Below are 25,105 nucleotides of genomic sequence, written 5' to 3'. Positions count from 1 at the left end.
ATATATCACTCTGAGGAACATTCTCTTCTGGCAGCTTATTGGGTAATTAAGCAGCCTTAATCGTCATGTTCCCATGAGCCCCTTTATATTTGTTTAACTGTGCTGTATAAAGGCAGGTCAGGAATCCCCTTTCAGTCTTTCTCATAATGACAGTGACAGTGTGTAACAATGACCCACTGACGGAGAGAATTTATTCCACTTTAGAGATGATTATTTGTAACAGATGGATATACCAAAGACTCGGTTGGTTTCTCTTCTCTACAGCATGGATTTTCTCTATATTAGCTATAGGAGTATGTGAATGCTTACTCTCCAGTTGCAGCCTACCCGGCCAGAACATTACTGGCTGCATGAGCCACCCAGGAGATATTGTTATAGGTGGAACCTTCATGATTCATTTGGAAAGAGTCTTTAATGACCTAGATTTCACAACTAAGCCCTCAGAGCTGCAATGCCAATTGTGAGTAATATTGTAGTGTGTGCATACATCACCTTTTAAATTAAATGTCATCTAAGTCCCCAATAAATACAAATCTGGGTGTGAGAATTAGTGAATAAGGTAAACCCTTTGGTAGAATGATTTTCAAGTCTCCAATGAGCAGTAGTGAAATCAGTGCCCTAAGTTGATATAGTTATGGATAAGAGTGAGAATCTTCCTTAGGTGTCAGAGAGAAAAAGTTGAGGATAAGTGTCCAGCTTAATACAAAGGGCCAGATTCAGTTTGGTGGAAAAATGGTTTATCATGTGAAAACTCATGGACGAGATTTAACTTTTCTCCAAATTCAGTTCCAGTTTTTCCCCTAGACGTCAATAGGGTTTTTACATGATACACCTTGAGATACGTTTTTCTGAATTGAATTGCATCTCAAATTGAATCTCGTCCATAAGTTTTCAGGTGATAAACCTTTTTCTTACTGTATTGTATCTGGCCCAAAGTGCATACACTGAGAGGTATAGTACTAGTAGTAGTAAGTGACCAAACACTTCTAATATTATGGATATCACCTATGGCAGATGTTCTGATATAGTCGGGCTGGTCCCATAAAGGGGTCAGGATGGGGAGCAGATTGAAAATAAAAGTTTGGATTTCCGCTTATTTGCTTAACTGTACAGTCATGGCAGTCTATCCTAGAGGGCACTCAGGAGAGTAATCGAGGTGTAAATTTTTATGTTGTATATGTTGTTGGAACTGTGGTTGATATCAGCCAGGGGGCTTAACCAAACTGATGGACCATAGCTTGGACTTACACTACATCCAATGTTATTACTTGTCCAGGCTGTTAAATAACATTACTTTGATTGTTTGAGAACTTGTGGCCTCCAGTTAGAGAGAAGTAGAACCTCGCTTCTCCCAGTTATGTGAAGGAAACTCCAGAAAATGTTCAAAAAGTGTTAACCATGTTTCTAAATATTGAAATACAGAGCAGAGGCTGCTGTACAGATTTTCAATCTAGTTTCATAAACAGAGCCCCAGTGCACCTTCCAGACTTTCAATTTAGGCCTTAGTGCAAGCATGTTGCATGGAAATGAAAAATGCTATGGAATATTTTTATCAAATGTTATCATTAATTCTGTGGTTCCTCTGTAGATTTGCCACAGAGTATTATCAGAGCATGCAGGCCCTGATATTTGCTGTGGAAGAAATTAATGCAAATCCGGAACTCCTACCTAACACTACACTGGGCTACCAGGTTTTTGACACTTGTTTTACGTTGCGGAAAGCAGCAGAAGGGACTCTTTCGTTACTGTCGGGGGGTAATGTTATAACCCCAAATTATCACTGCCTCAAAGGGGCACCTCTTGCTGGTATCATTGGTGACTCTTGGACAACAACATCAATTCTTATGGCCCAAATCTTGGGACTGCAACGATACCCACAGGTAAATGTAATATGACAAAATTAAAAAAAAAAACCCAGATATTGGTTTTAAAGGTCCCTCTTCTACATGACTTTTTCTAACATTTGAAAATGTAAATGTCCAACTGTGTGTTGACTTGACACGTGACTTGAAACCTCTGCATGTCATTGAAATATTATTTGATGTTTGAAATGGTAAAACAAATGTGGATCTTAAAGTTTTGTCTGTTTATTATCTTTAACAGATCAGTTATTTTGCAACTAACCCAATTCTCAGTGAAAGGAACCTATTCCCTTCCTTTTTTCGGACAATTCCTAGTGACGAGTTTCAAATGAGAGGCCTGGCCCAGCTAATCTCGCATTTTGGATGGACTTATGTAGGACTTCTGGCCAATGATAATGACTATGGTCAGTTTGGACTTCAGACGGTTAAGCAGGAGATAATCAATGGTGGAGGCTGTGTGGCATATGCTGAAAATATATTGACTGGTCAACCCAATAGGAATGCTCCTCATCTTGTCAATGTCGTTAAAAAGTCCTCTGCAAAGGTGGTGGTTATGATAACTTCTGATTTTGATTTTGTGGCTGTTATGGAAGAGATGTTGAGACAGAATGTGACAGGAATAACCTGGATAGCCAGTGAAGCCATGTCAACGTCAAATTTACTCTCAAATGAAGGCTTAAAGGGCATAGTTTTGGGCACCATTGGCTTTGCGATTCATCGTGGGAAGATGCCAAAATTTACTGAATATCTCAACAGCCTCAGTCCTTCAAAAAACCTCAACGATGCATTTATTGGTGAATACTGGGAGCAGATCTTCTCTTGTAAATGGCCCGACAAGGAGAATTTAAATATTGGAACAGAAAACATAACAATGAAAGCATGTACAGGAAGGGAGAAGCTTGGGAGCCTTCTTACTGAAGAGTATCATAGAGTATCTCTTAATGTATACACAGCTGTATATGCATTGGCTTGGGCCTTACACAGTTTGCAAAACTGTTCTCCTGGCAATGGACCATTCCAGCATGGGAGCTGCGCCAATATCTCATCATTTCACCCTTGGCAGGTAAGAGAGTAACATTATAATCACTTAGGGGCCGATTCACTAAGGGTCGAATATCGAGGGTTAATTAACCCTCGATATTCGACTAGGAACTAAAATCCTTCGACTTCGAATATCGAAGTCGAAGGATTTAGGGCAGATAGTACGATCGAACGATTATTCCTTCGATCGAACGATTAAATCCTTCGAATCTAACGATTCAAAGGATTTTAATCCAACGATCGAAGGAATATCCTTCGTTCAGAAAAAGTTAGCCAAGCCTATGGGGACCTTCCCCATAGGCTAACATTGACTTCGGTAGCTTTTAGATGCCGAACTAGGGGGTCAAAGTTTTTTTATAATATCTCATCATTTCACCCTTGGCAGGTAAGAGAGTAACATTATAATCACTTAGGGGCCGATTCACTAAGGGTCGAATATCGAGGGTTAATTAACCCTCGATATTCGACTAGGAACTAAAATCCTTCGACTTCGAATATCGAAGTCGAAGGATTTAGGGCAGATAGTACGATCGAACGATTATTCCTTCGATCGAACGATTAAATCCTTCGAATCTAACGATTCAAAGGATTTTAATCCAACGATCGAAGGAATATCCTTCGTTCAGAAAAAGTTAGCCAAGCCTATGGGGACCTTCCCCATAGGCTAACATTGACTTCGGTAGCTTTTAGATGCCGAACTAGGGGGTCAAAGTTTTTTTTAAAGAGACAGTACTTCGACTATCGAATGGTCGAATAGTCAACGATTTTTACTTCAAATCCTTCGATAGTCGTAGTCGAAGGTCGAAGTAGCCCATTCGATGGTCGAAGTAGCCCAAAAAAACATCGAAATTCGAAGTTTTTTAACTTCGAATCCTTCACTCGAAGTTAGTGAATCGGCCCCTGTATGTAATTTATTTCACTGCTTAAACTGACAATACTGTATGTGGTTAAACATTTCAGCTTCTACACTATGTTAACAATGTAAGATTCAAGGCCCAAGATGGGAGCCAAGTATTTTTTGATGCAAAAGGAAACCCCCCTCCAATATATGACATTGTCAATTGGTGTGCAAAAGACAAGGACATCCTGGAGCCAGTTACAGTTGGAAGTTATGATTTAAATGCTCCAGATGGAAAAACCTTGAATATAGACACTGTTGGTATTACATGGAATAACAATGACACACAGGTGAGTGGAGAGTGAATCCAGTTTCTATGCCTCTAAATATTTTTTAGTTCTGTCTGTTCTTAACATATCTGGTGTAGTTTAATTTAATTGGCCTACTTTTTAACATTCTCTTATAGAAATTCAAGTTTTGTCAATTCTTGTGTCAGTGATACAGTATATACCTACCAAGTGAACAGACTATCTTTGTATGACAATACATAGTGGTCAGAATAAATAAACTAATAGCTTTTCCTTGGAGCTTTTCACATGGAGGTTGGGGGCTCAATTTTGTCTGGATCAAAGAAACAAGAAGGAACCTGAAATCTTGGGTTGACCAACCAGTGGTACTCGTCATAATTAAATCTGGCCCTTAGCCTCTTAACAATGACAGACACAGCTCAGACACAAACAAATACAAGCAAGGGGGCACTTAAAAAAGCTGGTATTTATTTAAAGAGTCTTTAAGGGACAGATTTATCAAGGGTCGAATTTTGAATTTGAATTTCAAAATTCAAATTTTTGATTTTTTTTTTCATGGCCAAAACTGCCAAATTTGACTAAGGAGTTATCCAAATTTGATTTGAGTTTTTGAAAAAATTTGAATTACATTTTTGAGATTTATAATGCTCTGGTTGTTTAAGAATTCAAGTTTGACTATTCACCACCTAAAACCTGCTGAATTGCTGTATAAGTCAATAGGAGAGGTCCAGGGATCAATTTGGTGATGTTTGCAGCTTTCCTGACATTCAAGGTTTTTTCAGAGAAAAAACTCAAATCGAGCTTTCGGATTTATCCTATTCACCTGTGTTTAGAAAAATGTATTTTTATAATAAATTTCAATTGGTTACATTTTGAATTCATGGGAGTTTATGGGAGTTTTAGAAAACTCACAATTTCTTTTCACAATTCACATTCTAATTTCTATAGGAACCTATGTAATTTGCAACTGTGTAATGATAATATATCTGGGGCCATATTGAAATAGTAATATTATATTTAATGTATTATTGTTTTCTCCAATATTGCATTGTGATGGTAGTAATATTGTGTTATTTCATTATAAACCCATCCAAACTTCTATAGGTTCCTGTTTCCAAATGCAGCCCAAGTTGTACTCCTGGATCTAGGAAGGTGATAGAACCAGGGAAACCTCTTTGTTGCTATGCATGTGCCCGGTGTCCCCAGGGATATATTTCAAATCAAACAGGTATACTATTATTTCCTGTTATTTTGTAACATACATCACTTTATATGATTTTCAGAAGTTTATAAGAATGTACCTCTCCAGATGCTGTTGAATGTCTACCATGTTCCTGGGACTCATGGCCCAATCTACAAAGAACTAAATGTATACCAAGAACGACAGAGTTTCTTTCCTATGAAACTCCCTTAGGTTTTAGCTTGGCAGCTATCACCATCTTCTCATCACTGGTGCCTCTTATTATTTTGGGAATTTTTATGTATTATAAAGAAACAGCAATTGTCCGAGCCAACAACTATTCTGTTAGTTGTCTTCTCCTGCTTTCCCTGTTCCTCTGTTTCCTTTGCTCTTTAGGGTTCATTGGTTACCCACAACCTGAAAAGTGTCTTCTGCGCCAGGTGGCATTTGGGATGGTTTTTGATCTTTGTATCTCCTGTGTTCTGGCCAAAACCATCACTGTTGTCATAGCCTTTAATGCAACCAAACCAGGCAGCAGGTTAAGAAAGTGGACAGGGGTGAAAGTGCCTTATGTCCTCATTTTGTGTTGTGCTTTAATTCAGCTCTCTATTTGTTTGATTTGGTTGATTTTTTTCCAACCCTTTCATGAACTTGACATTGAAACCAAACCTGGAATCATTATAGTAAACTGTAATGAAGGATCATCAACAGCTTTCTGGTGCATGCTGGGATACCTTGGCCTCCTGGCCACCATAAGTTTCATTATTGCTTTCCTGGCCAGACGCCTCCCTGACAGTTTCAATGAAGCCAAATTTATCACATTCAGTATGTTGGCTTTCCTCAGTGTCTGGGTGTCCTTTATCCCAGCCTATCTCAGTGCACAGGGGATGTATACTGTGGCAATGGAGGTCTTTGCCATTCTATCCTCCAGTTGGGCCTTGATAGTCTGTATTTTTCTGTCCAAATGCTTCATTATATTGTTCAGACCCAACATGAACTCCAGAGAAAATCTAATGGGGAAAGGGAGACACTATAGATAAAACATAAAAAAATAACACATCTATCTTCAAATACAAAATATTTCTTATGATTTTAAACACTTTTGCTAGAAGATCATGGCAAAATTAACCTAATAATGCAAGCCATAAAGGCTGTATTTTGGTAAACCCATGTATACAAGTAATGTTGTATTATTAGGTGATGCATTGGAGAATAATCTGTAGAAACTACTGAATTATTCAGTTGAGAATGAGATATACAAATTTCACAAACATTCAGAAATAAAAAAAAACCTTTTCAGAAGTTCTCCCGACTGATCAATAAATGACAAGGTATTATCATTTATGATAAATAAATTCTGCTTTCATTGTTATTTTTATGTGTAAGTGATGTTTTTAATAGCAAGAACATACCCATTTCTAGAGTAAATGTGGAACTACAAATAACTTGAGTATTTTGAGGCCACCTGAGAACTTAAGATTCAGAGCCTACCAATAATTGAAGTATCTTGTGGCCACCAAAGACCCAGATATTCAAGGCTTTCAATAACTGGAGTATATAGATGTTCAATGCCTTTGGAAAACTGGAGTATATCAGGGTCACCAAAGCACTTGATATTCAGGGCCTACCAGAAAATCTCAGGGCACCGTGCAACAATATTTTCTGTGCCCCCTGGGCTCCCTAGAGTACAGCAAAGCAATTCCAATGGCACACAGGACTGTGAGAAATCTTCAAAAATTTATTATAATGCGGAGTGCATCGCCGTTGGAATTCCTTTGCTGTACTCTGTTGTGGGGCTTGCCGAGCCTCTGCCAGTGAGCACCAGGCATATTGTTGTTACCTGTTGGGTGTGCGGGATCCTACTTTGTTCCTAGCTCCACCCACCCTAGGCCAGCCCCAGGCTCTGCCACAGACCTCGCCCACCCCATTGGTGACCAGGGCCCCTACTACAAGTAAAAAAAATCATTGGTGATCAGGCCCCCCACAAGTTAAAAAAAAATAATTGGTGGCCTAAAAGTTAAGCAAAATCATTGGTCATTGAAGTTTATTGCCTGGAACAACGGCACAGGGATTGGATGGGTCAAGTTTGAACTTCCCCTCCATCCTAACCAACCCCCATGCAGCTTTACCGGGATTTAAATTTCATCGACCAATGAAAAGTAGAGAAAGCTTTTAGAGTAAAAATGATGCTCCAGAGCTCCCACCCTCCCTTCTGAAGTCTTTGGCTCTCTGACAGCAGGAGTAAGTGCAGCACAGCTGGGCCCCTCTAAGACGCAAAAGTCCACGGAGCACGGGACAGCTCTTTCCCCCATACCCCCCTTCATGGCGACCCTGGGGCCTAATAATATCTGCAGTATATTGGTGCTGTTAGAGAATCTGATGTTCAGAACCTACCAATAACCTGAGTATCTCACACCCTTCACAGAACCTGATGGCCAAAGCCTATGACTAACTAAAGTATCTTGGGCTATCAAAGAACCTATCAGGTTCAATGTCCCAATGGTCACTGCAAAAATCCTTATTTCCCATGTTATATTGCACCTACCCTAGTGGCTTCCATTTTCCTGTTCTTAATAGCCATGTTTTTTGAAATGATGATTTTAAAACCCCATCTGTATAACCCATCTGTGTATATACTACATGGCTCTTATAGTCCTTGCTAAGTTGTGCAGTGCTGAGTAGCTCCATTCTTGGCTTTTTCATAAAATATATAACCCTCCCCCCATGTATCCTAGTTGATTCAAGCTTCTACAAAGCCTTGCTATAGCTACAAGCATTTTCACATCTAGAAATAAAACATTCACACAGGTTTAGACTGCAAAATGTACTCTAGTGAAACAACATGTCTCAATGCCTTTCTCGGTCTCCCAGTAGAGCAGATTAGGGTGTAGGAAAACACATCTGCAAAATACAAATAAAGGAGATTTTATCATTCACTTGTCTGTCTTTAATATCATTTGTGTTGTTACTGGTATATATAACTGATGATTCAGGACAGCTGCCATTTACCAATTAACCGTCTAGTCACAGTAATAGCCCCTGACACTCCCAAAAGACTTACAATTTTGATGTGACCAGTGATAACTGTTGCTGCTGAAGGCACTCACTCAGCCCCACTTTCTGTGTGGGCCATGCGTGCTATTTTTTTGGTGGCCCAGCTGCAGCTGGTGACTTTTTATGGAGGCCCAGCCAGGCCCGGGTCAAAGACACAAATCAATGGGACACACACCAATTGACTCCTGGAGCCACACACTTACTGTAGGGGGTTATTTATCAAAGCTCGAATTTTAGAGTCTTTTTTATACCTAAAATTCACAACTCAATTGGTTTCTAATTTAAGAAAAAACTCTATTGGAAAAAAACTTGAATCAGCGAGTTTGAGGTTAACAACATGAAAACGAATTAATCGAGTTTTTGTTGGGAAAAAACATGAATCGCTCGAATTGATCAAGTTTTCAGGCAAAACCCTCTGAGGGCTATAAACATCTTCAAATGATTAAGGGGAAACCTGCCATTGACTGCTACATGACCTCAACAGATTTTGTAAGGTTTATTTTCGGATTAGTGCTTAATTTAGCAGAAACAGCTCTTTCCTTCTACTCCCACATCTGGGAATTCTGGTGCACGTACCATTAATGGCCACTGTCCATTCTTATAGTGTAGGATATTTGAAGTCCAGCACCACAAATGTTATAAGATAAAAATGCCTTTATTTGGAACACTTGGCAGGGCCTAAATAAGCAAGATAAGATTCAATTTGAGGCAAAAAAAACTTATTTCTAAATTCAGTTCCAGATTTTTCCCATAGGCTTCACTAGAGTTTTCACATGATAAACAGTGAGATAAGTTTTTAAGAATTGAATTACATGTCAAATTTAATCTCGTCCATGACATTTTTGGCCACAGTCAATTCAGTGAGAAACAGATTCATGTGAAAAGTCATGAACTAGATTCAATTTGAGATGCAATTCAATTCAGAAAAACTTATCTCAAGGTTTATCATGTGAAAACTGGTACTGAATTTGGAGAACAGTTCATGTGATAAACCTTATTGTCACTGAACTGAATCTGGCCTTTAGTTACCTATAAAGACAAGGCTGTCTTGGAACATCTTGGAACATCTTGGGTTTTGTAAGCAGTTGTTCTATGCATAGCCAGTATTGAAGACTGGGTGGTTAAAAATTGGCTATTGTAGTTGGGACAGACAAACCCCATCCAACAACAAGGAACAAGACCATCAAATAACCAAAGCTAAGTACAAATCTACTATACAGTATATATATATATTATTTGTACTGTGTGCATTATCATATTATTGTAATAAAAACATATTGGACAAGATTCAATTCAGTGAGAAAAAGGTTTATCATGTGAAAATGCAATTCAATTCAAAAAAACTTATGTCACGGTTTATCGCGAGAACACACTGTTGAAGTCTACTTTAAAAAACGGAAACTGAATTTGGAGAAAAGTTTTTTCTCCTTGAATTTAATCCCATCCATGAATTGGAGATAATCTTTTCTGACTGAATTGAATATGGCCCATTATTTTCTAAAAGCATTTGAGTGTGTTTCATTTCACGCTGCCGCTATAATTTAATAACGTTAAAGATTACCCAATATGTACTGTACACCCACTCTGTCTCTTCTCAGTGAAGTAGATATTGCTCCATCTCCATTGCCCACACCTTACATCTTACACTCCTAGAACATGCAACTAGAGCTAATCTCACACCTTGTTCTACCTAACTTTTAACTGATCTTGAGGAAGGTAAAAAATTGATACATCTGAATCGGTATTCAAAGTAATGTACAGTATCTGTACACATGGAGAATACCATCTGGTAATGAACACTTAACATTCAGTGAGTAACTATAGTTAGTTGGGTCTATGTTGTTTAAACTAAAAAGCAGGGGGTGCAGCAAGGGGGGGGGGGCACATATTTCATATAGTACAGACAGAAAAATAGATCTGCTACCCATCTAATGGCTTATGTAATAAAAGAAACTAAAGAGGCCAATTTACTGTATGTAGGGAATTAGTGCGAAACCCTATCCCTATAAGCAGAGATCAAGCATAGAGCCTGAGTGGCTGGCAGGAAGAGGAAGTCACAGAGACTGGCAAAAGAAGAAAGCCTGGCATAGAGAGCCACATGGTGGACAGAGAAAGAGCTGCCGGTGGGCCCAGAGAGCTGAGAGGCTCCACCACAAGTATTCATTTGGATCAAGCTGGCACAGGGAAGCCAGATACTGCACCTGGAAAGACAGAGAGTGTGAAAAGAATACAGACTGGTTGAACAACAGGCAGGAGATTCCTATCTGAGCATCCAAAGGGGCTAGTAGTCATACTGTATGCCTGAATGTGCTGGACTCGCCTGAAGAGAGCTCTAAAGTATTTGAAGAGGATTTGGAGTGAGTATCCTGTTTAAAGGGATAGTACCCTAAAGAAGCATTTGAAGATACTGTTTATTGAAAGGATATTAAAGGACTTTGTCTTTTAGCTAGATTAACAGATTGCGCTAGCAGGTTAGTTAGTGTGGCCCTATTGCCACCGGTTAGATAGACAGTTATTCAGTTAAATCAATACTGTTTGTGTTATTACTGTATTCCTAGTGGGGCTACCAGTAGGTGCATTCTTGGATCCCACTAGGTGTAGGCACTGCGCTAGTAAGTACCAGGTACCCAGTCTCTGCCAATACCACTGCGGAGTAGCTCAGGTTTATCCCGTGTCATCAGGTAAGTGCCACAGGTGGAGTGTAACACAGACAAAAGGGTGTTGAAAGGGTTAGATTTTGTAGGCACTGCTGAGATTACAGGTGGGACCTGGTCACAGAGAAAGTGAGCCAAAATGGCGTCATCTGCTAAGAGTCCCCAGAGTGTTCTGGAGTGGTGCAAGAGTTTGGGCCTGAACTCAAACAAAAACTGCTGTAGTAGGTCCAATGATACCCAGAACAAAAGAGGAAGTTATTTACAAGATCCTAGATGCTAATGGATCTATTTAGTGGTAGCTTCACGACGAGACGCAGATGGTGTCCTGCTAAACGTGCTTGTGGATAGACCTGCCGAGATTAACTAAGAGTCCTGTGCACGTGGTGTTGAAGCAGAAGAGGACTGTTACTGGCGAATTGTCTTGCCATCTGTTCCAGAGGAGAAGAAACTTAGTGACAGTGAGGATGAAGTGGGAGCTGATTTGGAGGATCCAAATCCCCCTTACACTGGTGCGCCACAGCTACCTGCCGCTGGTCACAGCCCAGTGACTAAAATACAGTTTGAAGTGATGCCTGAGACAAAGCTAAAATACACTGCATCATGTGAGAGTTTGAATTCTGCGGGGAGGAACCCACCCCTATGTGATGTATTTGAAGCAGCCCAGCTTGTGGAAGTATTGGCACAAGTGGGTGAGAATTTGAGACAGCTGGCATACAATGGCAATTACAAGAGACTGAAAACATTTTCAGGTGTGGAACCCACTCCCAAGAGAGTTTGTGAGGGCCTACATTGGACCTCCTTGAGCTACACAGAAAGGTGTGCCTGCAAGATGGTCCTGAGAAGTTAATAGAACTGTTGGAAGATACCTATGGACCAGTGGAAGATGAAATTGAGATGCTGTACAAGTTTCAGTCTTGTATTTGAAGAGACTGCAGTAGATGTTACTTGTAGGCAGAAGGATCATTGCTACTGATATTGTTGATTCCATGAGGCTGCAACAGTTATTCCGAGGGGCTTTGTCTATGGACCCCACTGTGCATAGACAAGTGCATAACTTCGGTTTCCGAAATCGTCCGAAGTTGCCTCACGAGGAAACTTCGGGCGACTTCAGAAAGCCAAAGCGAACTGAGAGCCATCCCTTCCGGTGATTTACATTCTAGCTGGCGGGAAGGCAGTATGGGGAGATTAGTCACCCGAAGAAGAAGCAATTTGTCGATGGGCGACTAATCTCCCAAAATAGCAGCGTGTGTCTCTGCCCTTATGCTTATGATAGGTATATTGGCAACAGGAGGATCCGTACTCAGAATAATCACTTCAGCCTGTATTTGGAAAACTGTGATATGTAGAATTAATTGCACGAGGCAGCCTAGTCTCTTCAAGTATGCCATACTTTGGCCCTGTAACGCACATGGTAATTACAGTCCTCTTATCTGCCAGGGTGCATGATCTAGCTGGGGGTGCACAAAGTAAAATTTAGGATTAACTGTAAGTGTAGGGCCACTAATCCATCTGATAGAATAGTTGTGATAGAAACTAGGGTGAGATATTTGTTGCAAAGGCCAGTTAATTAATAAACACTAGTTCTAATTAACCTTGGGGTTGGAAATATATATCATGCTTTGCATGCGCGTGAATACATGGGCTGCTTTGATACTTTTGCCAGGGCTGTTTTTTCCTCCCAGTCCGTCCCTGGGACCTAGACTACTCTTACTTTTTGTCTTAGAGTTTTTCATTGTTTTTACAGTTAGTAAATCATTTCCATAGTTTGCCCAGATGCAGTAACCTAACCAATCAATAGGTACCATTTACTGGTCATCTGTTTAAAAGAAAATTAAAAGAAAACAGATTGGTAACCGCAGCTGGAAAAATGTCATGCCTTTTATTATAGTTATTGTAGTTCCATTATAATTAAGATGCCAAATACATCTGTAAATGACCCCTAGTTTGGCCAGTCCTACATTCACATTCATCTGATTTATTTATAATTCTAGCTATTCACTGTGCTGCATTTTGCTTAATCAATGTTCAGACTCCCATCTGGTTGTTTGAAATATTGGACACCACTGTGATCACTCAGTAGAAGATTGGAATGATGGAAGCTACAGCATTGAGGTGGCCACTGTTCCTGGATAACCAACAACCGAGGGGAACGTTGTGTTCTCTCAAACCTTGTTCAAGTTATAAACCAGGGTTCTTCATGTTTTCTCTTTAGTAAATCAAGTTCTTTAGTAAACAAGTGAGCACAAATATTACTGACTTGAGTACTTGCTGGTGTTTTTGCAGAAAATAACTAGAAAACCCCCCACATTTACATCATTTCTAGGGATAATTGCTACATTTTCTTTATACCGATGTATTTGATGAGCTGATTGATATATTGGGGTAGACGTTTCATTGACACACAGACCCCTGTACCACTAGCATTAGTTTTTAAGCTTTAAGACATAAGGAGTCATTTATGAATCCCAAAAGGTGCAAAAGATTTTGGGCTCAAACCATAAGGGCACAAAATTCCAGCCTTTAGGATCCATTCATGTACTTGTGCCAGTAAGATGTATAGTGCAGGATGGGCTTTACACCTTAATAATCCAGTGCAGGTGCTGTCAGTTGTAATGAAGCCCAGTACTTAAATCTTGGCCAAGACAATGGGACATCCAAATTTTTTGGGGAATGTCTCTCTGTATCTACAGAGAGGTCCAGCTCTTTCTGCCTTGTTCTGAGAGCACAATGAACCGCGCCTTTGGGCACTACTCATTAATTACTTGGGGAATAGGATTGTAAATAATAAGAGTTTGCTGATGACACAAAACTATGCAGCCCTATTAATTCCATCCAGGATATCTGGACGAGATGAGATGAGGAGGCCCATTTTAGTGGTATTATGGCTTTTTAAAACCATGATTAAACTCTATTTCTCTAAAATCACGAATAAGAAGTACAAACAAAAAAAGGGCAGAAAAAAATACAAATATCTCTAAAACCTCTAAAATTTGAGGGGTTTTTTTCAGATAATTACTAGCGAAAAAAAAATCAGAAAACTTCTAAAAGTCTGAATGGCTAAAAAGAAAGTCCAATAGGATCAGCACAGTTCCCATTGACTTCTATGGGACCTTAACTGCTTTAACTTGGAGATGTTTTGTATTAGCGTTTTTCATGGTTTTACACTAAGGGTCAAAGTGAATTCGAGGGAATTTTTGAAGTAAAAAAGTTCGAAATTCAAAGTAATTTTTTGTATACTTCGACCATCGAATAGTATACTATGACTTTGAATTTACTTCGACTTCGATTCAAAGTAAAAATCGTTAGAATATTCGACCATTCGATAATCGAAGTACTGTCTCTTTAAAAAAATTTTGACTTCAATACTTCGCCAAGCTAAACCTGCCGAAGTGCTATGTTAGCCTATGGGGACATTCTACAACCATTCTACAGTCTTTACACATCGAATAAAAATCGTTCGATTGATCGCTGAAATCTTTCGATTTTTATTTAAACTTCAAATTCTATATTCGAATTCGACGTTTCTTAATTCGATGGTCGAATTTAGACGTTTTTTGTACTTTGAAATTCGACCCTTGATAAATCTGCCCCTAAATAGATATCAATATTTTTGAGTTTAAGAGATTTTTTTTTCAAAATAATTTTTTAGAGGAAAAAAATACTATTCGTGAAAAGAAAAGGAAATCTTGATGTTAGTAAATAGGACCCTCAATATGAATTTTTAGACTGAATAATATGTAGCCACTTCTACTCTAAATGGGAATAATTTAGGCAAATCCTTGATGGAGGAGGTCCTGGGGGTCCTTGTAGGTGGCTGTAGCAAGTTACCAGAAAGTGTAAACAAGGTGTCAAGCTGTATTATATGGGGTACAGAGAGATGGGGGGAGAATCATTTTCCCCCCTTTATAAAGCACTGGTAAGGCCCCATCTGGAATATGCAGTGCAGTTTTTGTTTCCAGTTCTTAATAGAGATACATTATATAGATTCATGAAGGGATTGAATGCCTTTTTAGCAAGAGACAAAATACAGGCATGGGACCTGTTATCCAGAATGCTCAGGACCTGGGGTTTTCCAGACAGATCTTTCCATAATTTGGATCTTCATACCTTGAGTCTACTAAAAAATCATTTAAATTTCAAATAAACTCAATAGTCTGGTTTTGCCTCCAATAAGGATTAATTATATCTTAGTTGGGATCAAGTACAAGCTACTGTTTTATTATTACAGAGAAAAAGGAAATAATTTTTAAAAATTTGGATTATTTGGATAAAAATTCACTAAACTGCGGAGTTGCACTAGCGCAGGCCTGGCCACACTTCGTCAGACGAAGTTTCGCCAGGGCGCCGCTAATTCACTAAAATCCGAAGTTCTGCTCAGGAAGGCAAAAGGTAGTGAAGTTGCGCTAGTGTTAATTCGTCAAGCAAAGCGAAGTTACGCTAGCGATGCCTAATTTGCATACGGCGCCAAGTTAAAGTACAATGGACGTATATGTAGCAGCAAATACATTACACTACATAAGCCTGGGAAAATATTCATTAAATAAAATAAAGTTGTTATTTTGCCCTATACATGTGCCCACTGTATAGTTTAGGTGCCATATGTTAGGAAATGTAGGGGAGAAGGAGGGTACCCCCAAAAAATTTACGATCTTTTTAAGCCTATCACCCTTATAAAAGGAAAAGACGCCAGCGTTTTTGGGGACTTCGAAAAAATTTCAACTTTATGTTAAGTAATCCATATCTACTCTATTGTACTTCGCTTGGTCTGAGGTGGTGAAGGCAAGTCTGGCGCTGGAGGTAACGTTCAGTAAAATGCGCAAGTTAGTGAATTAGCGTAGTTACGTCCCTTCTCCATAGCGCAACTTTGGCTGGCGTAAGGGTGAGAAGTAGCGCTAGAGTAGGTCCACTTCGCTAGCGAATTTATGCCAGTGCGCATTAGTAAATTGGAGAAGTAAGAAAATTACGTCATGCTGGCGAATTTGCGTTATCGTTAGCCGCTTCGCACTTTAGTATATTTGCCCCTATGGGAGATGGCCTTTCCGTTATTTGGTGCTTTCTGGATAACGGGTTTCTGGATAACGGTTCCCATACCTGTACAGGTTTTCTTAAGTTGACTCAAGTACAAGTTCGTCCAGGGACTGTTCCAGTTGTTCTCCTGGAGTCAAGAATGTTGTTTTTGTTTAAACTGTGTAAATGGGCACTTAGATCTTATAATTCAATACAAACCCATTAAAATGTCCATGGATTATACTATTTCCATGTGCAGCCCAATATGCTGCCTAAACTTTGGTAAGATGATGGTACCAGGAAAGTCCCCTTGCTGCTTCGAGTGTGCCCAGTGTCCCCAGGGTTAGGGTTGGCCGTTCACTGGGGTCTGTGAATGTTGATTTTTACCCCAACACGCCAAGAAGTAATGGCGCTCCCACACATAAAGAAATGTACATGTGATTTAATTCTGTTGTTTTCCCACGTAATTCTTCCATGTGTTTTGTTCTGTGTTATCTACATATGACCTTCTGGGAGCCGCTGAGCCTGTCAAATAAAGACGCTGAGCAATTAAGAAGCCTCATTCTGTGTACTCCCATAAGACTATTGATATGCTTTAAAAGGCAGCTCTGAAATCCCCTTCCAATGACAATGACATTGTTGCCATTTAACAATAACTCACTGAGTGAGAGATTTTGTTGCACGTTAGGGATGTTTCTCTATAACAAGCAAATATACCGCAGGCTCAGCTGGTTTCTCCTCTATACAGCATGGATTTTCTCTACATTAGCTGTTGGAGTATGTGAATGCTCACTCTCCAGTTGCAGCCTGCCCAGCAGCACCATTACTGGCTATATGAGCCACCCAGGAGATATTGTCATAGGTGGAACATTCATGATTCACTTGGAAAGAGTCTTTAATGACCCTGATTTCAGAACTAAACCCCCAGAGCTACAGTGTAAATTGTAAGTTGAAGCTGTTCCTGATAATCATAACTATTTAAGACATTAGCACATGGACACATATATCATCTATCAGAGATAAGCAAAAATATTTTGGTTCGTGCCAGGTAGTTTGCTAAAAATTCACCCTATAAATTCTGCACCATCTGAAGCCCCATTGAAGAGGTTAGTGAATAAGGAGCACCCACTTGTAAGACTTATGATCCTGAAATAAGGTGCTGAAGCATCACATGATAGGGGATCTGTGAAGAGTAACCAGAAAAGTCTTCAAGAAGTGGTGGTGATAGGTTGTGTTACCCACCAGGACAGGGAACCTAAACAGTGTCCAGCTTGATATGACACAAAGCAAGCTCCCAGAAATTGTAGTAGAATTACTGAGAAGGTAGAGAACTTTAGTGACTGAACAGTTGCGGGGCTCGTTCTGTAAAGGGGGCCCAAAGCAGAAGATGAGTTAGAACTGGATTTGAGTTATAGGCTTATTTGCTTTGATATATCATCATGACACCCCAGCTTTCAGCGCAATTGGGTGGAGGTTGAATTGGAATGTGCACTTATTTGCTACCCTAGATCATATGTTTACATAGTTGCTAAGCTGGTACCACCTGCCCTGGTTTATCTTGAGTATGATGGCCTAGCCGTCTGAGTACAGTTTTATAACAATTTTATTTGTTGGTATATTATTTCATAAAGACATTCTATATCAAATTCTGTCCATTTTTTCTTTCATCTTGTGGTTCCTCTGTAGATTTGCCACTGATTATTACCAGAACATGCGGGCCCTGATATTCGCCGTGGAAGAAATTAATTCAGATCCTGAACTCCTTCCGAACATCACACTGGGCTATCAGGTTTTTGACACTTGTTTTACATTACGGAAAGCAGCTCAAGGGACTCTTTCAGTTCTCTCAGGGGGGGAGGAAATTACACCAAATTATCACTGTCTCAAAGGGGCACCTCTTGCTGGTATCATTGGAGACTCTTGGACAACAACATCGATTCTTATGGCCCAAATCTTGGGATTGTACAGATACCCACAGGCAAGTGTAATAAGTGAAATTATTAAAAAAAAACATATTCCAAATTTCATGGCCCCCTTTCATCCAAATATAAATGTCTTTCTATATGTTGACTTGACATGTGCCATGAAACATCCAAATTTCATAGCTGTCTTTTTGATGTTTGAAATAGACATGTTTGTTAATGTTTAGTCTGATTATTTTCCTTTACAGATCAGTTATTTTGCAACTAACCCGATTCTCAGTGATCGGAACCTGTTTCCTTCCTTTTTCCGTACCATCCCCAGTGATGAGTTTCAAATGAAAGGCCTGGCCCAGCTTATCTCATATTTTGGATGGACTTGGGTTGGCCTCCTGGCCAATGATAATGATTATGGTCAATATGGACTTCAGATTCTTACGCAGGAGATAATTAATGCTGGAGCCTGTGTGGCATTTGCAGAGAATATATTGACTGGTCAACCCAATAGGAATGCTCCTCATCTTGCCCAAGTTGTTAAAATGTCCGGTGCGAAGGTGGTGGTTATGATAACTTCAGATTTTTATTTTGTGACTATTATGGAAGAGATGTTGAGGCAGAATGTGACAGGAATAACCTGGATAGTCAGTGAAGCTTTGTCAACTTCAAACTTACTGTCTAAGGAAAGCTTAAAGACTATAGTATCAGGCATCATTGGCTTTGCAATTCATCGTGGGAAGATGCCAACATTTACTGAACATCTCAACAGCCTCAGTCCTTCAAAAAACCTTAATGATTTATTTGTTAGTGAATACTGGGAGCAGATCTATTCCTGTAAGTGGGTCAACAAGGATAATGGAACAGAAAACATTACAATGGGAGCATGTACTGGAAATGAAAATCTTGGGAGCCTGCTACTTGAGGAGTATCATAGATTATCTCTCAATGTATACACAGCTGTATATGCATTGGCTTGGGCCTTACACAATTTGCAAAACTGTTCACCTGGCAATGGACCATTCCAGCATGGGAACTGCGCCAATATCTCATCATTTCACCCATGGCAGGTAAGAGAGAAATGTTTTAATCAGTTATTTATTTAACTGCTTATACTCATAATACTTTAACTGTATGTGATTAAACATTCCAGCTTCTCCACTATGTTAACAATGTAAACTTCATGACTAAAGATGGAAGCCAAGTATTTTTTGATGCAAGAGGAAACCCTCCTCCAATATATGACATTGTCAGTTGGCGTGTGAGTTCCAAGGGCATCCTGGAGCCGGCTACAGTTGGAATTTATGATCTAAACTCTCCTGATGGAAAAACATTAAATATAGACATTGCTGGAATTACATGGAATAACAATGACACACAGGTATGAGAAGAGAAAACTAAAAAAAACCCCACAAAATGTATTAGGTACATATAGGATTAGGCTTCTACATAATTAGATACCTGACCCAGAGCACTGAATGCTGTGTAAAAAACAATAGTAGGACTCAAAACTTTAATGAGGTGCAAATCCACTGCCAATAAATACAATATGACACTTGACTAAAGTGGTTGTCTCTTTAGTGCACTCTTCCCACTGGGGCCTTGTTGTCCCAGGCATCCACCCTGGTCAGCAGATGGAGGCCAAAGAGGAAGAACCTAGGGTTTTGATTTCCTCTATTAAAGTCTAACAGGAAATAATAATAGCCGTCCTGGGCTACACAGCCATCAGGGTCAGTACAAATTTTCACTATACAGTATATTATAGTTTATGTGACATTTATAAGAATATTAGAGCAAAAAAAGGTATATTTCACATAAGGAAAGTCATGATATTTAATTCCTAGCAAGGGAATTGATGATACCAGATTTATTGCATATAGTATTTGAATTCAATGCAGGTTGTGGTTACTGTGCAGTCTGTGCTGTTTTTTTACTATTGTATTTTGTCTCCCCCTTCCCTTTAAAAGGCACCTGTTACGATAAAATATTTTCTCCCTAATAGAGTCCACACTCTGGTTGGGACTATCAGTAGTTTTTCTTTAAAAAAATGCCCACCAACAGCGATAGGACACTTGAAAATAGTTTAGACCAGTAGGTGCCCTTTATTGGTACCCTGTTCATTTAGTGGCTTTATCTCCTCTAATTTTTGGATATGAATATATTTTGTATTCTGTGTTTTCATTGCATAGGGCCACTAGAGATCTTGATCTTTTAATGTAATTTTCAATAAACATGTTTTTATACTGGCTTTTGTTTGAGTGCCCGGATGCCCTCTGTTTTTGTTGCTCTTTTATAACACACCATACGAAGTGGTATTACTATATGATTCATTAGGTGCAAGTCAGATATGTGTGTATGTTTATTATGCAAGGAAGCCCTCGAAGTAACACCACTTCAATGCAGGGTTAAACAATTCAAATTCAAATTAGAATCCAAGATTTATCATCCCCCTACCCTGGAAGTAACTCAAATTCTATAGGTTGCCACCTAAAACCTGCCGATTTCATGTAGAAGTCAATGACAGAGGTCTGCTGAACTATTTGAAGAAGTTTATACTTAAGCCTTCCGGACATTCAAGTTTTTTTCGTAGAAAAACTCAATACGAATTGCATTCACAATAGATTTGAGTTCGATTTGAGTTTTCGGGACAGTAACATTAGTTCGAATTTTAGACGTTCGAGTTTTTTTTTAATGAGATACCATTAGAGTTATTATTAACATGTATTTATATAGCGCCAACATATTGCGCAGCACTGTAAAGTAAATGTGATTATACAACTACATCACATGAATTACATATATAGAATATATGGAGTAACAAACATCACGATCAATACAGGTACAAAGAGGTGAGGAAGGCCCTATGCATAGGCATACAGTCTAAAGGGAAGGGAGTAATACACAAGGTGTGGGAGTGGGCAAAATCGAAGTAAGTGGGTGAGAAATGTGGTACTGTATGTGGTGTTGCGTTTGGTAGTTAAGCAGAGTGAGGGTAGGCTTCTCGAAAGAAGTGCGTTTTCAGAGATTTTTTGAAAGCAGAAAGGTTGGGAGAAAGTCGGACAGACCGTGGAAGAGCGTTCCAGAGGAGGGGTGCAGCCCTTCCAAAGTCTTGAATGCGAGCATGTGAGGAGGTAATGAGAGAAGAGTTGAGTAGCAGGTCAGTAGAGGAGCATAGTAAGCGAGTGGGTAAGTATATAGAGATGAGTTCAGAGATGTAGGGTGGAGCAGAGTTGTGAAGTGCTTTGAAAGTTAGTGTCATTAATTTGAATTTGATTCTGAAAGGTAACGGAAGCCAGTGCAGGGATTGACAGAATGGTGAGGCAGAGGAGGAGCGGTTGCTGAGGTGTATGAGCCTCGCAGCAGTGTTCATTATGGACTGGAGAGGTGACAGTCTCTGGAGGGGGAGGCCAATTAAAAGAGAGTTGCAGTAGTCTAGACGCGATATGATGAGAGAGTGAATAAGAATTTTGGCAGCGTCTTGGGTGATAAATGATCTTATTTTGGATATGTTCCTTAGGTGGAAGTGACATGATTTAATAAGTGACTGGATATGAGGAGTGAATGACAGGGCAGAATCTAGGATAACCCCAAGGCACCGGGCCTGGGGAGAGGGGGTGATAGTGGAATTGTTAACTATGATGGATACTTCGGGGATGCTACTGGTGTTAATTGGAGGAAAGAGAACCATTTCAGTTTTAGAGAGGTTTAATTTAAGGTAGCGTTGCGACATCCAGGTAGAGATAGCGGACAGGCAGGAGGAGACGCGAGTTAAGAGTTCTGGGTTGAGATCAGGAGATGAGAGATAGATCTGAGTATCATCAGCATAGAGGTGGTAGTGGAAACCATAAGAATTTATTAATTTGCCAAGGGAGGAAGTATAGAGGGAGAATAGTAATGGTCGCAGGACAGAGCCTTGAGGAACTCCAACAGAAAGAGGTAGGGGAGAAGATGATACTCCATTGTAGGAGACACTGAAGGAACGATTGGTGATGTAAGAAGAGAACCAGGACAGGGCTGTGTCACGAAGGCCAAGCGACTGGAGGGACTGGAGGAGGAGAGGGTGATCTACAGTGTCAAATGCGGCTGAGAGGTCAAGCAGTATTAGTAGTGAGAAATGATTGTTGGCTTTAGCGGTTAAAAGGTCATTAGTTAGTCGAGTCAGGGCAGTTTCCGTGGAGTGTTGTGGCTTAAAACCAGATTGTAGGGGGTCCAGCCGGTTATTATCAGAGAGGAATGAGGTAAGTCAGTTGTAGACTAGGCGCTCAAGTAGTTTAGAGATGAAAGGTAGCAGAGAGATAGGTCGGAGGTTGTCAAGATTGGAGGGATCAAGAGAGGGTTTTTTCAGAATGGGGGTGACAAGAGCATGTTTTAGTTGAGAAGGAAACAGTCCAGTTGAGAGCAAAAGATTAAATAGGTGAGTTAAGGCTTTGATTAGACAAGGATTGGTATTGCGGAGAAGTTTTGAGGGAATTGGATCAAGCGGGCAGGTGGTAAGGTGAGAAGAGGCCAGAAGCTTTGAGACTTCCTCATCAGTGACAGGGGTGAAGGAGCACAGGAGAGACTGGGCAGTGTGGAGGGAGGGTGGTGGAAGTCTAGGGGGGTTGAGTAGTGTAATGTCCCTTCTGATAGTGTCAATTTTGTTTTTGAAGTGCTCAGCAATATCTTGAGCAGAGACAGATGTGCATGGAGGGGGTGGAGAAGGGGAAAGGAGAGTGTTAAAGGTGGAGAAAAGTTGTGCTGGTTTTTTAGAAAGGGAGTTAATGAGTGAAGTAAAGTATGTTTGTTTGGCTTGGAAGAGGCTGGTGTTAAAGGAGTGCAGGGCAGATTTGTAGCTCCAAAAGTCTGATTCTGAACGGGATTTGCGCCAGCGACGCTCAAGTGCACGTGAGTGTCTTTGGAGCGCTTTTGTATGAGCAGTATGCCAAGGTTGAAGTGGTTTGGGTCGAGAACGTTTAGTTTTTATAGGAGCAAGCTCATTTAGGGCAGTGGTGAGAGTACTATAGTAGACAGAGGTAGCCACATTAGGACATGAGATGGCTGAGATATTAGAGTGAAGAGAGTTTAAAGGAAGAAGAGAGATGAGTTTTGAGGTCATTCGACTTTAATCGAGGTAAAAAAACCCTCTAATATTCAACCTTTGATAAATCTGCCCCATAATGTACTTAATGCTTCATTTTAGACTTCCATGGGTACCTTTATAATCTGTAACTGTACAGTGGTATACAATGTCACAAATTATAGACAATGCTAATATTGTAGTAATTTATTGGATACTTCCTTATAAACCCTCAAAATCTTTCTTAGGTTCCTGTTTCCAAGTGCAGTCCAAGTTGTACCCCTGGATCTAGGAAGGTGATAGTACCAGGAAAACCCCCTTGTTGCTATGAGTGTGCCCGGTGTCCCCAAGGTCAGATTTCAAACCAAACAGGTATACTATTATTTCACATTTCACATTCTTGGTTAATGCACATTACTTTATACTGCATACAGATGTTGATAAGAATGTACCTTTCCAGATGCTGTGGAATGCCATCCATGTTCCTGGGACACATGGCCCAATCTACAAAGAACTAAATGTATAACAAGAACAACAGAGTTCCTTTCTTATGAGTCTATGCTGGGTTCTAGCTTAGCAGCTATTGCCATTCTCTCTTCTATGGTTCCTCTTATTATTGCAGGAGTATTTAAATATTATAAACAAACACCAATAGTCCGAGCCAACAACTATTCCCTTAGCTGCCTTCTTCTGCTCTCCTTGTTGCTCTGTTTTCTTTGCTCTTTAGGGTTCATTGGTTACCCACAATCTGAAATGTGTCTTCTACGCCAGGTGGCATTTGGGATGGTTTTTGCTCTTTGTATCTCCTGTGTTCTGTCCAAAACCGTAATTGTTGTCATTGCCTTTAATGCAACCAAACCAGGCAGCAGGTTAAGAACTTGGACAGGGGTGAAAGTGCCTTATTTTCTCATTTTGTGTTGTGCTTTAATTCAGCTCTCTATTTGTGTGATGTGGTTGATCTTCTTTAAACCCTCCCATGAACTTGACACTGATACCAAACCTGGAGTCATCATAGTTAATTGTAATGAAGGATCTCCAACTGCTTTCTGGTGCATGCTGGGATATCTTGGACTCTTGGCCAAAATCAGTTTCATTGTTGCTTTCCTGGCCAGACGACTCCCTGACAGTTTCAATGAAGCCAAATTTATCACATTCAGTATGTTGGCTTTCCTCAGTGTCTGGGTGTCCTTTATCCCAGCCTATCTCAGTGCACGGGGCATGTATACTGTGGCAATGGAGGTCTTTGCCATTCTGTCTTCCAGCTGGGCTTTGGTGGTCTGTATCTTTGTCCCAAAATGCTTCATAATATTGTTCAGACCCAACGTGAACTCCAGAGAAAATCTTATGGCAAAAAGAAGGACTACAAATTAAAAAATCCTGATTTGTCCTGACAAAAATTTTTTTTTTTTCCAAACAACTTTTCATGAAGATCAAAGCAGTATTCACCTTATTGATGAGAATTTCCAGTTGCAAATTTTCAGAACATTAAAACAGAAACTTTTCTTCTACTCATCTGCCAAATGATGCTTTTTTCTAGTAGTACATTATATAAATTCTTCTCTATATTATGTTTCATATGTAAGTGACTATCTCACACCATGTTCTATTATGCAGCTGTTTCTATAATAATCTGTGTGGAGCTGAAATATCAAGCCCTACCAATAACCAGATTATCTTGGGGTCAAATAATGTGATACTCAGAGCCTTCTAATAACTGGAGTATCTTGCGGCAATCAGAGAACATGATATTTGAGCCCCAGGTACAGGGAATGTGATATTTAGGGCCTGATGGGCGGATTTGTCCCATTTTGCATCGCCATGAATTTCGCGAATTTCCCGCAAAACTCGCAGTGAATTAGCGCCTGGCAAATAAATTCTCCCATCACTACCTATTAATAACTGGAGTATCAAGAAGCCGTAAGGGAATTTGATATTCAGGGCCTACCAATAACTGCAGAATATTGGGGCCATCAGAGAATGATATTTGGGCCCCACCAAAAACTGGAGAATTAAAGTGGTGGTTCACCTTTAAGGTAACTTTCAGTATGTTTTAGAATGGCTAATTCTAAGCAACTTTTCAGCTGGTCTTTTTTTATAGTTTTTTAATTATTTGCCTTCTTCTGACTTGTTCTAGATTTTAAATGGGCGTCACTGACCCCATCTAAAAACAAATGCTCTGTAAGGCTACATAT

The 25,105-nt window shown here is 39.8% G+C and overlaps 2 protein-coding genes across 2 annotated transcripts; both read left to right on the top strand.

The window, feature by feature from the left end:
- Positions 1-350: 350 nt before the first annotated feature.
- Positions 351-6,269, top strand: LOC108710424 (extracellular calcium-sensing receptor). The gene is made up of 6 exons (XM_018251563.1): positions 351-460; positions 1,589-1,880; positions 2,104-2,925; positions 3,864-4,091; positions 5,154-5,277; positions 5,359-6,269. The coding sequence occupies exons 1-6, from the start codon at positions 351-353 to the stop codon at positions 6,267-6,269; spliced, it is 2,487 nt and encodes an 828-aa protein (XP_018107052.1).
- A 4,807-nt stretch (positions 6,270-11,076) lies between these two features.
- Positions 11,077-24,284, top strand: LOC108710422 (extracellular calcium-sensing receptor). The gene is made up of 7 exons (XM_041585667.1): positions 11,077-11,158; positions 11,375-11,753; positions 17,631-17,922; positions 18,115-18,927; positions 19,011-19,238; positions 23,162-23,285; positions 23,374-24,284. Exons 1-7 carry the CDS (start codon positions 11,077-11,079, stop codon positions 24,282-24,284), a joined length of 2,829 nt encoding a protein of 942 aa, XP_041441601.1.
- The last annotated feature ends 821 nt before the right edge of the window (positions 24,285-25,105 follow it).

The sequence above is a fragment of the Xenopus laevis genome, chromosome 3L (assembly GCF_017654675.1).
Source record: "Xenopus laevis strain J_2021 chromosome 3L, Xenopus_laevis_v10.1, whole genome shotgun sequence".
Taxonomy (NCBI): Eukaryota; Metazoa; Chordata; class Amphibia; order Anura; family Pipidae; genus Xenopus; species Xenopus laevis.
The sequence above is the reverse complement of the archived record's forward strand: the minus strand, read 5'-3'. Positions and strand labels throughout refer to the sequence as shown.